The sequence below is a fragment of the Lissotriton vulgaris genome, chromosome 1_2 (assembly GCF_964263255.1).
Source record: "Lissotriton vulgaris chromosome 1_2, aLisVul1.2, whole genome shotgun sequence".
NCBI classification, from domain to species: domain Eukaryota; kingdom Metazoa; phylum Chordata; class Amphibia; order Caudata; family Salamandridae; genus Lissotriton; species Lissotriton vulgaris.
In genome coordinates, this window is record NC_141686.1 from 322,567,695 (window position 1) to 322,583,188 (window position 15,494).

At 46.8% G+C, this 15,494-nt stretch overlaps 1 protein-coding gene across 2 annotated transcripts in view; it reads left to right on the forward strand.

The window, feature by feature from the left end:
* ZDHHC5 (zDHHC palmitoyltransferase 5) overlaps positions 1 to 15,494 on the forward strand; it is a 485,133-nt gene that overhangs the window by 333,239 nt on the left and 136,400 nt on the right. For both annotated transcript variants that reach the window (XM_086953378.1, XM_086953377.1), the window contains 2 exons: positions 13,873 to 13,996; positions 14,840 to 14,949. In XM_086953378.1, coding sequence (XP_086809504.1) covers positions 13,873 to 13,996; positions 14,840 to 14,949 — 234 coding nt within the window. The remainder of the gene's footprint in view (positions 1 to 13,872; positions 13,997 to 14,839; positions 14,950 to 15,494) is intronic.

The window sequence follows — 15,494 nt, forward strand, 5'->3', positions numbered from 1 at the left end:
CATATAAAACATGTTACACCCATGAAATTTATTTCACGCTGCTTTAGGACTCGCTAGGTCTGTCACAGAGATGACTCAAACATATGCCAGGTGTAAGAAGCTGGACTTCTATGCAGATGTCCCCACTTTTTGCCCTGATTTGAACTGCTAGATGCTGGTTTTTCGACTGACCGTGCACTGAAGCCTGCTAATCAGCCTCCAGTGCCAGTGTTCTTTCCCCTAAAATGGACAGGCTCAATTATAACTGTAGGAAAGTGCCCCTTTGTGACATGGCTTCCCTCAGTTGGCAATACCTCTTGCTCTCTCTGTAAGTCCCTAGTAAGTGATATCCCTGGTACCTAGGGCCTGAGGTACCAAAGCTGGTCCCTAGGGCTGCATCATGAACTGTGCCAGCCTTAGGGACTCCTCGCCAACCATATGCAACTCTGCAATTTGGGGCTGCGTGTTTCGGTGCAGACAAAAGTGAAAACACGACATGAGACACACCCGTGTGTGCCTTACACTACATGTGAGGACATATCTGCATGAGCAGATATGCCCCTGTACTGGTCAGTCCTTTTACTGCCAATACAAGTGAACGGGGAAGCCATTTAAAAGCATGTGCTGGACACTGGGGAAAAGGAGTTCCCCAAATACATAATGGCTTCACTGAAAATAGGCATGCTTGGTATCAAACATCTTATTAATAAACCTACACTAATTCCAATGTTGGATTTAATAATACATGCACCCAGAGGGCACCTTGGAGGTGCCCCCTGAAAACCTACTAGCCACTGGTGCGTTGACTGATTTTTATTTTTGCAGCCCTGCCACCAGAGACCAGTTTCTGACCTTAAAAGGTTGAGGGCCTTTGCTCTCAGTAGGTCAGAAACAAAGCCTGCTCACGGAATGACCTGCTGATTAGCATTACAACGCATCTGAAAGAGACAGTTAGTTATAGATTCCTTACTTTAGAATTACCCCCAGATGTCAGACTGGATCCGGAGAATTTTTTCTTGGCAGTACCCCTGCACGTCGGTAGGTGGCGTCAGTCAATGCCACATCAGTCATCAGCGTTGTGCTCACCAGGATGACGTTGCGATGCTGACATCAGTTCTTTCCACGCCAGCCTAGTGCAGATCAGGTGAAAATTACCCCTTTAGTCACTTTTTGGCTAAGCTTTTTTCGACTTTTTGTCGACTTCATTCTGAGTCTGACTCCTGGTGCAGGAGGGATGTCCCATCGTCGAACCGGCTTCAAACCCTGCAAGGTCTGTGACGGACCCGCACATCGTGTGCTTTTTGGTGTCTGGGGCGCGACCACCACCTGAAGTTGTGCTCCGACTGCTGGACCATGAACTCTTTGCGGGAGCGGTCCAGAAAACTCTTGGAGGCCTGTCAGTCGGCTCCCTGCCGCCCCCCCCCCCCCCCCCCCTCATGAACCCGGAGTCGGACCAGCGTCGAATCCGATGCCGGAATGTACTTTTGTTCCCCTGTTCATCCCTGGTGTTCCCTATTGCCCAGAAGGTGGTGATAAGGAATGAAAGGGGTCGCTGGCCCCTTTGGCAGACCAGCTTGAAGGGCCAAAGTGGAGAGAGGACCTGGGTGACGTCGGTGGCTTGTAAGTCATCCTTTAAAATAGATGGTAGCTGTGCACTACTATTTCCTGATGTTAGCACCTTCAGCAAATGGCAGTGAGTAAAATTGCAAGCACTTCACTAGGCCTTTATGGAGGTACGCACAACAACTTGTATACTGAGCCTGAATAAATGTGTGTCTCTCGCGGTGCGAAATGACGTGTTCATTCCGGTCGAAGCAGCTTAATCCTTTAGGTGAAGGTAATCATGGAGACTTGTTTGGTTTCCGAGGATCTTTGGTTGTCCTAGCTTTTACTATGTGGATATTGGTAGGGAAGGTTTGCACAGGTTGTGCTGTATGGAATAGCAGTATCCCCACTCTCTGCATTTCCCTCTTGTGTTCAGCTTTGTCCGCTTACCCGTCCCACCTGTTCCTTTCATTTATTAAATCTTTTCTGTCCTAGTCCTAATATATCTCAAATGGTATCCTTTTGGGGTGCTATGTAGATGAGAAAGCCTTCATGTTCTAAAATGACGCAAGGTTATTTTTTGGTCCTGTGAGACCGATGTGCTTATCATTTTTTCAGTATCTGGAAAATTCAAGATAAATCAACAAAACATATATTATTTCAGCATTTAAGCTAGCATGTACTATCATAGTGCCAGCATACTTCTGTCGGAAGAGTGCCAATCACTCTGTGTGAGTGAGAAGCAACAATCCATTTGTGTGTATATATAATAATCCCTGCATGCTTTCAAATAGGTAAGTAAGAGACTTTGAAAATTGGGTTGATTAGTTTATAATTAAAACATAAAAATGAATTTTGAGTTGCTTTTTCTAGGTCTGCCTGAACCCTCTCCATTTCTCCTTTTGTGAATACAGCTCCTTTGACAACTGCTGAGGTGTCAGTCTCCAGCCTGAGCTCCCTTTGTCTCTTCTCTTCTCATGAATTTTGCTAATCCGAAATGCAGAGATGGTCTCTTATTTTCTTTCTGGTAGAGCCCTCAGTCTCTGACCTATGTGTATTCTGTCCCTCTGCAACTCTCCTCTCCTGTGAATCCAAAGAACGTGAATCTTGGTCTGAGAAAGTTCTCTTAGTCTGTTCTGTATGTCTAAATACTTATCCTATTAGAATACCAACCAACTGAGGCCTCTCCACTGTTTGACAGAACTCCTGACTCCTTAGAATAATGTCCCCCTCACTAAGGGATCTCCAACTGCCAAATCTCCCTAATTTTCTCTTCGTGTGAATCTTGTTCTTTCTGAGGCTGAGCCAAAGTCTCCTCAGACTTTTGTCTCAATATTGGATTCTTTGTTAACATGCCATGGTCATCCGTTTCTTCGTCAAGTAACCCCCATTTTCCAATGTAAATCTTTTCTGTATTCACTTGCTGTGCGTTATTCAGCCATCTGATGGTTGTCATCTGATGGTTGTCAGGAATTTTCCTGTATACAAGTAGCCCTTCTACTATTTTTGTTTTCGGGCATCCACAATCCCACCATTTGTTGTCTTATCCAGTCTCTCCTGACGTCATGCGCCCTCCCTGAAAGCTCCCACGTGTGGTCCCCATTTTAAAATTCATTTTTTCCTCTGATAGCATAGCTGAATGTTCTCCAATCTGCAGAAATATGTTTGGGCAAAGTTTCATCAACTAAACACCGAAGAAGTCCACCGAAAAAAGATACTGGAGAAGATTATTTGATCATATATGTCAACGCCATATTGGAGAATGCCCATACAGAAATTCCCTGTTCCGTATGTTATGGAGAGGACACCTTTCCAATTGTGCCTTAAATGCCAACAAACATTCACCCAGAAAAACCACCATCAGGTGTGTAACCTTTGCCTCCCACTCAACCACAAAAGCGTTGACTGCGAGGCCTGTGCAGATTTCCCGCTGAAGACGCGGAGGGTTAGAGACAAACAGAGGCAGGCACACTACGCTATTCTGGGCCAGAAGCAGACTTCGTCACTTTAAGACCTGGGTTTGTCGAGCAACTGCTAGGGTAACGTCGCCAAAGGGACAGAAGTAGAAGGCTTGGACATTGAGATGAGAATGGTCGAGAGGGAACATCGCAAGTTAAAAGATAAAAGAACCCAGGTAACACAGAGAATATTCAGGGGAGAGTCTAGAACACCAAACTCAAACCCTAAATGCTGCCTCTACGCCAAACAAATTGCTTACCAAAAACAGGGAAACACAAAAAAAACCCTTGAGGTCTCACAGCAAGGACATTGCAGGCAGCCAAACACCCGAAATGACGACTTTGAAAGACTATCGAAGTCGAGAGGTTTCAACTTTAAAAGAAGACAGAAGTCAGGAGTTGTTGAAAAAGGCGATGAGCAATACACTGTTGAAGGAAACAATGACGTGTAAAAGAAGGTCTTTGACGATGCTCAACCCTGAAGATCAATCCACTGAAATCAAACAAAATAAAAAACACCTTGAGGCAGAAATAGCTGCAGTTTTGTGGAAGAAAAGGGATTTTGATGCATCCCTTTGGGATTTCCGAATCCTTCAAAAGACTTCCACACCGAAAGAACAAATGGAGAAAGATGTCAAAGAACTGGACTGCCCCGATCATACCAGAGCCATAGGAGAAGGAAGAACAAGTTATTCCTCGACAAAGATGATCCTGATATTTTGGGCATGGTTCAGGGCACTGAAGAGTCAGAGTATATAGAAACTCTGTGGCTAAACATTGAAACACACACAACAGCGGTGGAAGCCAGAAAAAAGGACTTCAGACAGTTGGATATTAAACTTGGATACTGCATAGAATATTATAAAGACGCCGCCAGCAAAGGGACCAAAGAAATTGGTCCACTCAAAAGAAAACATCCTGTCCACTCAAAGATGTATAGGGAATGCCGGGAAAGAGAGCAATAGAAGAGGTGCCCAAGAAAGAGATCAATCGGGGAAATTCCTCAACATATTTCCTCATTACTAAAAGGACGGAACTCTGTCTGATACTGGACCTCTGTTTTTATAAATACGTTTTAATTAAGACCCAAAAAATTCAAGAGGACACTGCCAGAAGTCCTCATACATCCCAAAAGGAGATTACATGGCAACTATAGACCTAAAAGATGCTTACTTGGACATCCCAGTGAATCACAGTCACAAGAGATATTTGCGCTTTGTAGTAAACATGATACACTATCAATTCAAGGAACCGGCCTTCGTCCTTTGGCCTAAAGTCTGCACCAAAGATGTTTACAAAGTGCCTAGTAGCAGTGGCAGTGCACATACAGTAATATATGTATGTCCTTGCTTAGACAACTGGCTAATAAGAGCAAACTCATTAAGCAAATGCCAGACATAAAGAAGGTGATAGCAACACTCTGGGTTTTATTTATGAACAGAAAAGTCATCACAAAAAACAGAACAGGAAAAAATGTTTCACGGAGCAAGAATCAATTCAATAAAGGCAAAAAAACTTGTCCTTGAGAGAAAAAAATAGCATCAATACTTCAAGAAACTCACCTCTACCAGATGGGGCAGTCTCCGACAGCGAGGACGGTTTGGAAGATAGCCTCCTAAGTACAGGAGTGGTGGAACAGATGGCATTTAATGGCGGTAAGACCATTTATACAACCAACTACAACAGTAACCATTACTACAGACGCCTTGCCTATGGGTTGGGGAGCCCATATGGGCACACTCGAAGTCAGAATAGAAAGTGGTACAGCAGATCAATGTTCTGGAGCTAAAGACAGTGTTTCTAGTCTTAAAAGCCTTTCAGAATGAGCTGCGGGGACAATCTGTTAGTTTATAAAAAAAATTATAAAGCACAACGTAATTCTAGCGGTATTGAGTTGCAGCCAGGTGGGAGAAAACGCAGCCCCCTACACTGGCTTTCTTGATACGCTTGTACTTGGCCCGCGTGGCTGGTTGCATGACCTTAGAATCCGTATAGGGGCATAGAATTGGAATTTGTCTTGTAAAATTCTGGGACCGCTGTGATGTAGGGCTTTGTGTGCATGGCTCAGGAGCTTGAATCTGGCTCTTTGATGCACGGGCAGCCAATGGAGCTGTCTTGTGCATTCTGATGCCGAGCTGTACTTACTTTTGTTGCACACCAGTTTGGCGGTCACATTCTGGATTACCAGCAGGCGAGAGAAAAGATAATCAGCCATGTCCACGAACAACGCATTCCCGTAATCCAGTTTGCTTATAAGTAGGGCCTGTGTGATGGTTTTCCCACATTCCAAGGGATCCATGGGAAAAGCCTTTTTAGGAGTTTTAACCCCTTCGATGCTCATGACGATCTCAGCTCGTCATGCAGTACACTGGTCTTGTGCTTATGACGAGCTGAGCTCGTCATGAACAATTGGAAAGAAGTTTCTGCAGCACAGATGGCGAATTGCTGCAGCAGTGATAGTGTTAAAGTGGCAAAGCTACTCCCGAGGGACATGGTCCTGCATCGTTAGTTTGTTGTCAACAAGAATGTCCAGGTTTTTTGCAGCCTGCTTGGGCGCGGGAGCGGTTTCCAACAATTGGGGCAACCAAGTTACACCCCAAAGAGTAGGATCTCTGATTTGTCAGCATTCAATTTCAGACAATGATCTGGCATCCAAATCACCATTTCTGAGAGGCAGTTCAGTTTGATCCTGGCGTCCTCATGTCTTTCTTCGAGGGCTGTCATCAATTGTGTGTCATCCTCATAGGAGCAGATACTGAATCCCCATTTCTCACTGATTTCAACCAAAGATGATACATAGGCGTTAAAGAGCGTGGGGCTCTGGGAGGCTCCCTGCAGGAGACCTTAACGGATAGATTTTCGGCTTGAAGAAAGAGTCCATTTGTACTGTTTGTGTTCTGTTGCTCAAAAAGGAGCTGAACCACTGAAGGGCTTTCGTATGTATACCCATTTCATGTAGGGTGCTCAACAGTAGTTCATGTGAGACTGTGTCGAAAGCCGCCGACAGGTCCAACAGGATCAAGGCGGCGGCTCTCCCCTGATCGATTAGGGATCTGATATTGTCCAGGCCAGCCAAGAGGGTAGCCACAGTACTGTTGGTGGCTCTGAAGCCAGTCTCAGATGGATCCAGGAGTTCGTTGTTTTCGACATAGTTAGATAATTTAATTGACCAACTTCTCCATAACTTTAGCTAGAAAAGGGAGCTGGGAGATTGGACAGTAGTTAGCTGGATTGTGGACATCCGTGCCTGCTTTCTTCAGTAAAGGGACCACAATGGCTTTCTTCCAGATCTCTGGGAATGCAGCAGTGTCCAGAGATTGGTTGAATAGGCGAGTTACATGAGGACATGGTGCCGGTATGATTCGGGAGAATATGAAGTGAGAGCATGGGTAAAGTGGAGACCCCGATGTAACTTAACCTATTGCTTTTATAACCTGTTCCTCTGTAAAAGGGATAAAACTGCTAAAATGGATTTGAGCCTCATGACGAGAATCCAAGGATTCCCATTCGGTCTTGGCTGAGGAGGGGTTGATTTCTGAATGAAGAATATATCTCACTGATTTTGTCAGAGAAGATTTTGCATATCTTCTCGCAGCATTCTTCTGAAGGGGGCTAGGTTTGAGACATACTTGCTGGTTTGCATAATTCTTTTACTAATTTATAAAGCTCTTTAGGCGAGTTGCTGTTATCTTTTATTCGCTTCGCGAATAGGTCTTCTTAGCATTCTTAATGACGTTATTGGTTTTTATCTCTACCTTGTATAATAATCTATCCATATCCTGATTGGACAATCTCGATTTGTGCTCCAACGTTTTGCACTTTTTAGTGCCCTTAGTTCAGGCAGATACCATTTCTCTGATGGTGTTCTCCTGTTGGGTTTGTGTTTTAATCTAGGTGCGCATTGGTCTCAGTTTGAAAGCTTCCTGCTCCCATGTTGACGGGGAGTGTACCGAGGGCATTTGGATCATTCAGGGAGGAGTAGAATTGAAATGAGTGAGGAGTAACCAGGCTCTGTTTACCACTGGTGGTGACGTAGTAGGGTTTGTTGAGGTTGCCAGCAGGCTAATGGTGAAATAAATTAGCGAATGATAGTTCACACAGAAAACACAACAATAATGTTTTATTTCAACAAGCAGTGAGGAAATCAACCTCTTGTTCTATTAAGACTAGCTCAGGAAATCTGGAAGCGGGCCAATCCAAGACAAATAGATTTAACAGCAATTCATCTTCCAAGGAAAAAGAATGGTGAAGCGGGCAAGCTAAGTAGGCAAGCATTTTCCACCTATGAGTGGGAACTTAATCAAGCAGTACTCAAACAGATATTCAAACAATGGGGGGAATTGATCTATTTGCAACGCCAGCAAACAGTCAAGTCAAGTCAAATAATTTATATAGCGCGCTACATACCCAGAGGGTCCCAAGGCGCTTGAGGAAGGGTTGGGAATTACTTGTCGAATATCCAAGTTTTAAGTTGCGTTCTGAATGCTAGGTGGTTCTGAGTGAGGCGAAGGTGAGTGGGAAGTGAGTTCCAGGTTTTGGCTGCCAGGTAGGAGAAGGATCGTCCTCCCATGGTGGTTTTGTTGATGCGAGTTACAGCAGCCAGGGCTTGGTTGGAGGAGCGTAGCTGGCGGGAGGGGGTGTAGAAGGAAAGTCGTGTGTTGAGGCATTCGGGTCCAAGTTCGTAAAGTGCTTTGTGTGCGTGGGTTAGGAGGCGGAATGTTATCCTCTTATTGACGGGGAGCCAGTGGAGGTTTTTCAGGTGACTAGAGATGTGGTCTTTGCGCGGGATGTCTAGTATGAGTCTGGCTGATGCGTTCTGGATGCGTTGGAGTTTTTTCTGAAGTTTTGCGGTGGTACCGGCGTATAGGGTGTTACCGTAGTCCAGGCGGCTCGTGACCAGTGCGTGGGTGACCGTTTTTGTAGTTTCGATGGGGATCCAGCGAAATGTTTTTTTGAGCATGCGAAGAATGTTGAAGCAAGATGATGAAACGGCGTTGACTTGTCTGTTCATCAAGAGTGAGGAGTCTAGGATGACGCCCAGGTTCAGTGCGTGGTCCGTCGGGATGGGTGCTTTTCCAAGGGCTTCTGGCCACCAGGAGTCATCCCAGGCGGAGGGGGAGGTACCTAAGATAAGGACTTCTGTTTTGTCTGAGTTCAGTTTCAGACGGCTGAGTTTCATCCACTCGGCTACTTCTTTCATTCCTTCATGTAGGTTGGTTTTGGCGGTGTTCGGATCTTTGGTGAGTGAGAGGATCAGTTGAGTGTCATCAGCGTAGGCGATGATGTTGAGGTTGTGTTGGCGTGCGATGGTCGCGAGGGAGCTCATGTATACGTTGAAGAGGGTGGGGCTGAGTGAAGATCCTTGTGGCACGCCGCAAATGACTTCAGTGGCCTCTGACTTGAATGGTGGAAGGCGGACTCTCTGAGTTCTTCCGGTAAGGAACGAAGTGATCCATTCCAGAGCTTTTCCTTGGATTCCGATGTTTCTGAGGCGTTGTAAAAGGGTGCTATGGCAGACTGTGTCGAAGGCTGCGGAGAGGTCAAGGAGGATGAGGGCGACTGTGTCTCCATTGTCCAGTAGAGTTCGAATGTCGTCTGTTGCTGCGATGAGTGCGGTCTCAGTGCTGTGTTTTGCTCGGAAGCCGGACTGTGAGGAGTCGAGGGATTTGTTGGTTTCGAGGAAGGCGGCGAGTTGGTTGTTGACAGCTTTCTCGATGACTTTGGCCGGGAATGGAAGGAGCGAGATGGGGCGGTAGTTTTTGAGTTCGGTGGGGTCAGCTGTGGGTTTTTTCAGAAGGGCGCTGAGTTCGGCATGTTTCCAGCTTTCCGGGAAGGTGGCGGAGTTGAGGGAGCAGTTGATGACGTCTCGGAGGTGTGGTGCTATGATGGAGTCTGCTTTGTTGAAGATGTGGTGAGGGCATGGGTCTGTTGGGGACCCTGAGTGGATGGAGTTCATCAGGCGGATGGTGTCCTCAGTGGAGATTGGGTTCCAGTTATTAAGGATGTTCAAGGGGGATGAAGGTACGGTAGAAGGTTGGGTGGGTTGGTCTCCGGGTTGGTTGTCGAAGCTGTTGTGGATGTCTGCGATTTTGTCGTGGAAGAACGAAGCTAGGGAGTCGCAAAGGGTTTGAGAGGGAGTGATGTCGTTGGAGTTGGCAGTAGGGTTGGTAAACTCTTTGACGATGTTGAATAATTCCTTGCTGTTGTGGGCGTTGTTGTCTAGTCGGTCTTTGAATGCGGCTTTCTTGGCAGTCCGGATCAGTTGGTGGTGTAGGCGGGTGGCGTTTTTGAAGGCGTCCCTGGTGCTGGTGTTTGGGTCTTTTTTCCAGGCCTTCTCAAGGGAGCGACAGAGTTTCTTGGATTTCTTAAGATCATCGTTGAACCAGGGTGCGTTTTTGGTGCCTAGTTTGATTTGACGTTTTTTCAGAGGTGCTAGGTTGTCGGCGCTATTGGTTAGCCATTGAGTGAGGTTAATGGCTGCTTGGTTGGGGTTCGAAGAGTGGGCAGGGGGGTTTTGAAGAAGTGATGAGGAGATCTGGTCGATGGTGATTTTGTTCCAGTTTCTTCGCAGAGTATGTTGAGGATGGTTGTGGGTTGTGGTCTTTTTGTAGACGAAGTGAACGCAGCTGTGGTCCGTTCAATGGAGAACTGTGGTGTGACTGAAGGAGATATGTTTGCTGGAGGTGAAGATGGGGTCGAGGGTGTTACCTGCGTAGTGAGTGGGGGTATTAACAAGTTGTTTGAGTCCGAGGTTGGCAAGATTGTCCAGAAGGGTGGTGGCGTTGCTGTTGTTGCTTTTTTCCAGGTGGAGGTTGAGGTCTCCCAATAGAATGTAGTCCTCGGAGGGGAGGGCGTGTGGGGTGATAAAGTCAGTGATGTCTTCACTGAATTGGGCACGGGGTCCTGGAGGTCGGTAGAGGAGGGTGCCTCTGAGTGTGGTCTTGGGGTCGGTGTGGATCTGGAAGCGAAGGTGTTCGGCGCTAGCAAGGTTGACGTCTGAGCTGGTTGAGATGCGGATGGAATTCTTATGGACGATGGCTATACCTCCTCCTGTTTGCTTGGTGCGGTCCTTACGGATGATCTTGTAGCCTTCCGGGATGGCAATGGTGATGTCTGGGGCTGAGGAGGCGTTCATCCATGTTTCTGTTAGGAAGGCGACGTCCCGAGAGATGGTGTCTAGTAGATTCCAAAGGTCGATGGCGTGTCTGTGGATCGAGCGGGTGTTGAGCAGGATGCATTTTAGGTGGTTGGTGTCAGATCTCTGTTTGGTGTTAGTGGATGTGGAGTTGGTCTTGGTGCCGTCATACTTGCAGGATTTGCATGTGAAGGGTCCATGAGTGTGTCCGGGAGCGGCTTGGGCGCAGTTGGGGAGACTGCCGGGGTTTAGGGCTAAGAGGGTGGAGGCGTCGTATGTAATGCGGTGGGGTGGGTGGTACGGGGGCCAGGGGGTCTGGCGCTGGGCGCGGGCTTGGCGCGGACGGGTGTAGACGGGCTTACCTTTGGCGCACCTTCGGCGCAACTGGGGCGCGACCGCTGCGCGTGAACGCTGCGCGAAAAGGCGTCAGTCATATGTGGAAAGTCGGAGGGGGAGGGGTGAGGGGGGGGGGGGGGGCCAGCTGGGAGGCGGGAGCGGGGTGGGGCTCAGGTCAGGGAGGCAAAACAACAACACAAATACAATTAAAATGCCCGCAAAGGTTAGGGTTCTAGTCTCAGGGTTGCACGTGAATAGCGCTACGCTGAAGGTTATGGCGCTGGCACAGTCAGGCACAAATTTGCATGCAGCAGAGAAATAAGTGAAAGTAGAAGCGCACCTTGGCAGACAAGCACTACGGAAAATTTCTCTGCACTAATATGCAAATGTGGAGCAATGCAAAGCCGTCAAGCGCAAGCAGTGATAAAATAAATGTAAATAGAAAATCAAGGCAAAGCAGTCTAGCGCTACGATCTGTTGGCAGGAAAAATACAGTTATTTTGGTGCAAGCGAACAAGGCAGGTAAAGCACTTATCAGTCTGGCGGTATGGGCAGCAGGGAGCAGCGTTAGGAGCGACCTCTTCTGCGAGGAACAGGGCGGTCACAGCGTTCGGACGGTAGGGAGAGGAGAGCAGTATCCGTGGGAGGGGGGGGGCAGCTGGGAGGCGGGAGCGGGGTGGGGCTCAGGTCAGGGAGGCAAAACAACAACACAAATACAATTAAAATGGCCGCAAAGGTTAGGGTTCTAGTCTCAGGGTTGCACGTGAATAGCGCTACGCTGAAGGTAATGGCGCTGGCACAGTCAGGCACAAATTTGCATGCAGCAGAGAAATAAGTGAAAGTAGAAGCGCACCTTGGCAGACAAGCGCTACGGAAAATTTCTCGGCACTAATATGCAAATGTAGAGCAATGCGAAGCCGTCAAGCGCAAGCAGTGATAAAATAAATGTAAATAGAAAATCAAGGCAAAGCAGTCTAGCGCTACGATCTGTTGGCAGGAAAAATACAGTTATTTCGGTGCAAGCGAACAAGGCAGGTAAAGCACTTATCAGTCTGGCGGTATGGGCAGCAGGGAGCAGCGTTAGGAGTGACCTCTTCTGCGAGGAGCAGGGCGGTCACACAATATGCTAATACTTTTTCGTCCAGACCACCAATCCCTAGGGAATGCTCTGTCAATAAATTGATAAGGAATAATTGCTTACGTTTTCCCCAAATGCAAAGATTCCAATATGATGCAAATACTCATTGCCCCTCAATGGGGCAGAAAAACTTGGTATTCCGACCTAATAAATATGGCGCAGGGCAAGATACATAGATTATCAAGACAACAAGACCTGCTGTCAATAAAAGGGAGAGAGTTCTTCATCCGGAACCAGAAAGTTGCAGTTCAGCAGCATGGCTCCTGAGGATATAGAATTTGGCTTCCTAGGTCTACCAAAAACTACAATGGCCATTCTCAGAGAAGCAAGAAGGCAGACAACAAGAAAGTGTTGCACAGCCAAATGGGGAAGATACTCAAAGTAGGCCCAAATGTTGTGGGTATTTCAGGACAACACTAAGGACACACAATGGTCCTTAATTATCTCACACACCTACTAAACTGCAAACTAGAACATACTTCAATAAAAGTACATTTAGCAGTAGTAGTGGCCTTCACAAGAGGTCCTAAAGGAAGGAGCTTCCTCAGAACACCTGTAATAAAGATTCCTGGAGGGAGCAAAAAGGGTTGTACCACCTAGGCACGTGACGTCTTCGACGTCTGAGTCTTCGGCATCAGAGGAGCTGGCACCTTCTTCGGCCTGCTGGTGTTCTGGCATGTTGACTCCCTCTTCAAAGATGTTGTCCAGGATCGAAGCTGACGAGCGAGCAATTGTTCTTCGAGCTAGTCGGTACTGAATAGTCTTCTTGGAGCGAACGAGGCACAAGCAAAACAGTCTTTGGCCTCGTGCTCCGGTGAGACGCAAAGGTTGCACACCTCATGTAGATCGGTGTGGCGAAACTTCGATCTACATTGAGGTGTCCTTTCCATGAGCCAGAGGGGGAGGCCTAGTTGGGCCTGAAGGCCTTAGTCGATGGCCGGAATCGAAGACTTCGAAGTGGTGAAGAATCGCGTTGATGGAGAACGCGATCGAAACGAGGATTGCGCGCCGAAGGAAAACCGATTCCAGACTGGAGAGCAGGAAACGCATCAGAGCCCAATGGCGGAAAAAAACAATCTAAGGCTGGAGCCAATGCCCATGCGCAATATGGTCCAAAGGAGGAGTCCCCTATCTCGTGACTTCCAAAGAACTTTTCAGGACAAAAACAAACTGCAAACCTCCGGGCCCAACACTAGGTGGTGATCTATGCACAGTGTGTAACTCTGCAGCTCTACATGCCAAGAACAGATGCATACTAGTAAGTAGAATTTTCCTTACAAATTCAAGCTCATCTTCATCCCAGCCACCACAAGTTTAGCAAACCACTACAAAATCAATGCACAGCATGTGAATCCAGAAAAGATTCATGCTGCAAAACAAAGTAGTTTCTTGCCTTTTGGAGTAGTTGTGCAGCTTGAAGAATTTTCTGGATTCACAGGCAATCCGCCCACCTCCCCTAGAAGACAGGAGAGCAAAAAAGAAAGGAGGGGGGGGGGGAATCTGAAAATGACAAACATGCATGGTGGGGTCCACTACTACAATACTGGAGAATTCTGAGCCCAACCACTAGATGAAATAATGTAAAGCATGTGAATCCAGAAAAATCTTCAAGCTGCAAAACGACTCCTATTTTGTTTCTTTCTTCCTCTTTCTATTCAGAGTGCTTAAATGGGAGTTGTGACCAGTCTCCACTGAAGTCTGGCAGAGTTGTCACTCTTTTATGTATCTTTCTACCTGCTAAGTCTTGTATTTATTCTTTTGTCTGTCTACCTCCTGTACAGTCAAAGAGCAGCCTTGATATTACGGAGAGCCAGTCTGCAGATGCTGAGGCGCCACCCCCACCCAAGCCAGATCTAAATCGTTATGTAGGCCTACGAAATCAATTACACCTGGCTACCAAAGATGGTAAGGATATCATCACATACAGTGGTCATGGGTGTGGAGGGCCATGGGAAGGTGGCAGTGGTCAATGATTGATGGCTGTGCAGGTTGTGATTTTTCATTGATTTGGGTGGCAGCATTATATTAATAACAGTGAGGTGATGGTAGTCAGTAGTTGATGGTGACGTGTTAGAGCTCGGAGTGATTGATTGATTGCTAGGAAGGGTGAAGTGCAGTGATGATGAGTGATGAGGAAGTGGAGCTTGGTGATTAGTCTGCAAGTTGTAGATGTCCGAGCCTGTCAGTGGAGAGTTAGAGAATAGAATAGTTAGTGGGGAGATTGACTGCTGAGTGATCGATAGGTAGATTGTGGAGGTTAGAGAGGTGGTTGACTGGATGCGGTGGAGCACAGCAGGTTGAATGTGGTGATGGTGAAAGTCAGAGCGATTATGGGGGTTGTAGATTCATTCAGTGATTAAATGTGAGGAGTTAAGGCTGCAGAGTAGTTGTGGGAACTGGTGGAGCGAAGTCAGGTTGATTTAAAGGTGGTAAAGTGCAGGGTGATTGATGCGGATAGAATGCAGCTCAGTATTTTCTTCAAGGCGGTGCAGCTCAGGAAATGATGGGACAATGGTGAAACACGCCTTGATTGACGGGGAGGTGGTGGTGTGCACACTGTGATAATTGATGGGGAAGTAGAGCCCAGAGAATTGATTTGGAGATTGTACTAATAGTGATGGTTGACTGGGAGATGGTGAAGTTCATAGCGATTAATGCTGTGGAAGCGCGCATGATGTTTGGAAGCTGATGGGCCTGAAAGGTGGTATGCAGTATACTTTATCGTTCAAGCCATTTCATTGTTTTCAGAGTCTGTTCTTGCAAAGGACAGCCCACCAACTCCTAGCATGTACAAGTACAGACCTGGCTACAGCAACAGCAGCACTTCGGGAGCGATGCCACATTCTGCCAGTGCCAAGGTGAGTTGTTCATAGCTCCTTTTTCTCAATGCGTGTGGGTGTTCACTTCTGTTTGCCTATCCTGAGTCACCATGTCCACATCCAATGGCTACATCCTACGCAGTCTATCACAGAACCCTAGCCTTGTTCACTAGTGCAATGGATATCCTCCAACCTCATGTCTGTCTGCCTCCCAGGACTGGACTGGAATTAATTTGTTTTTTTTATTAATATTCATAAATTCTATATTTGTCTCGCCAAAAGTATGTTTGAATTGATACCTATCTAAAAGCAACATTTTCTGGATGTTCTTTTCAGTGTTTCATATCAGATTGAGAACTAACCATAAACAAATAACTGGACTGACAAGCCCAGTTGTAATTCTTCCTTTTAGAGGATGAGAGGGTCAATGCTGGCCGTGTTCTGTAGCAGCCTCACGAGAGAGGTTTACCTTTGTCTCTTGAAAGCAGACCGCTTTCTTCAACTCCGAGAATACAAGTCTGTGCCGATTTGGTTAGGATAATTTTAGTTTTTTGGTCAGGTATAGAAATGGCCTTTAACACTTT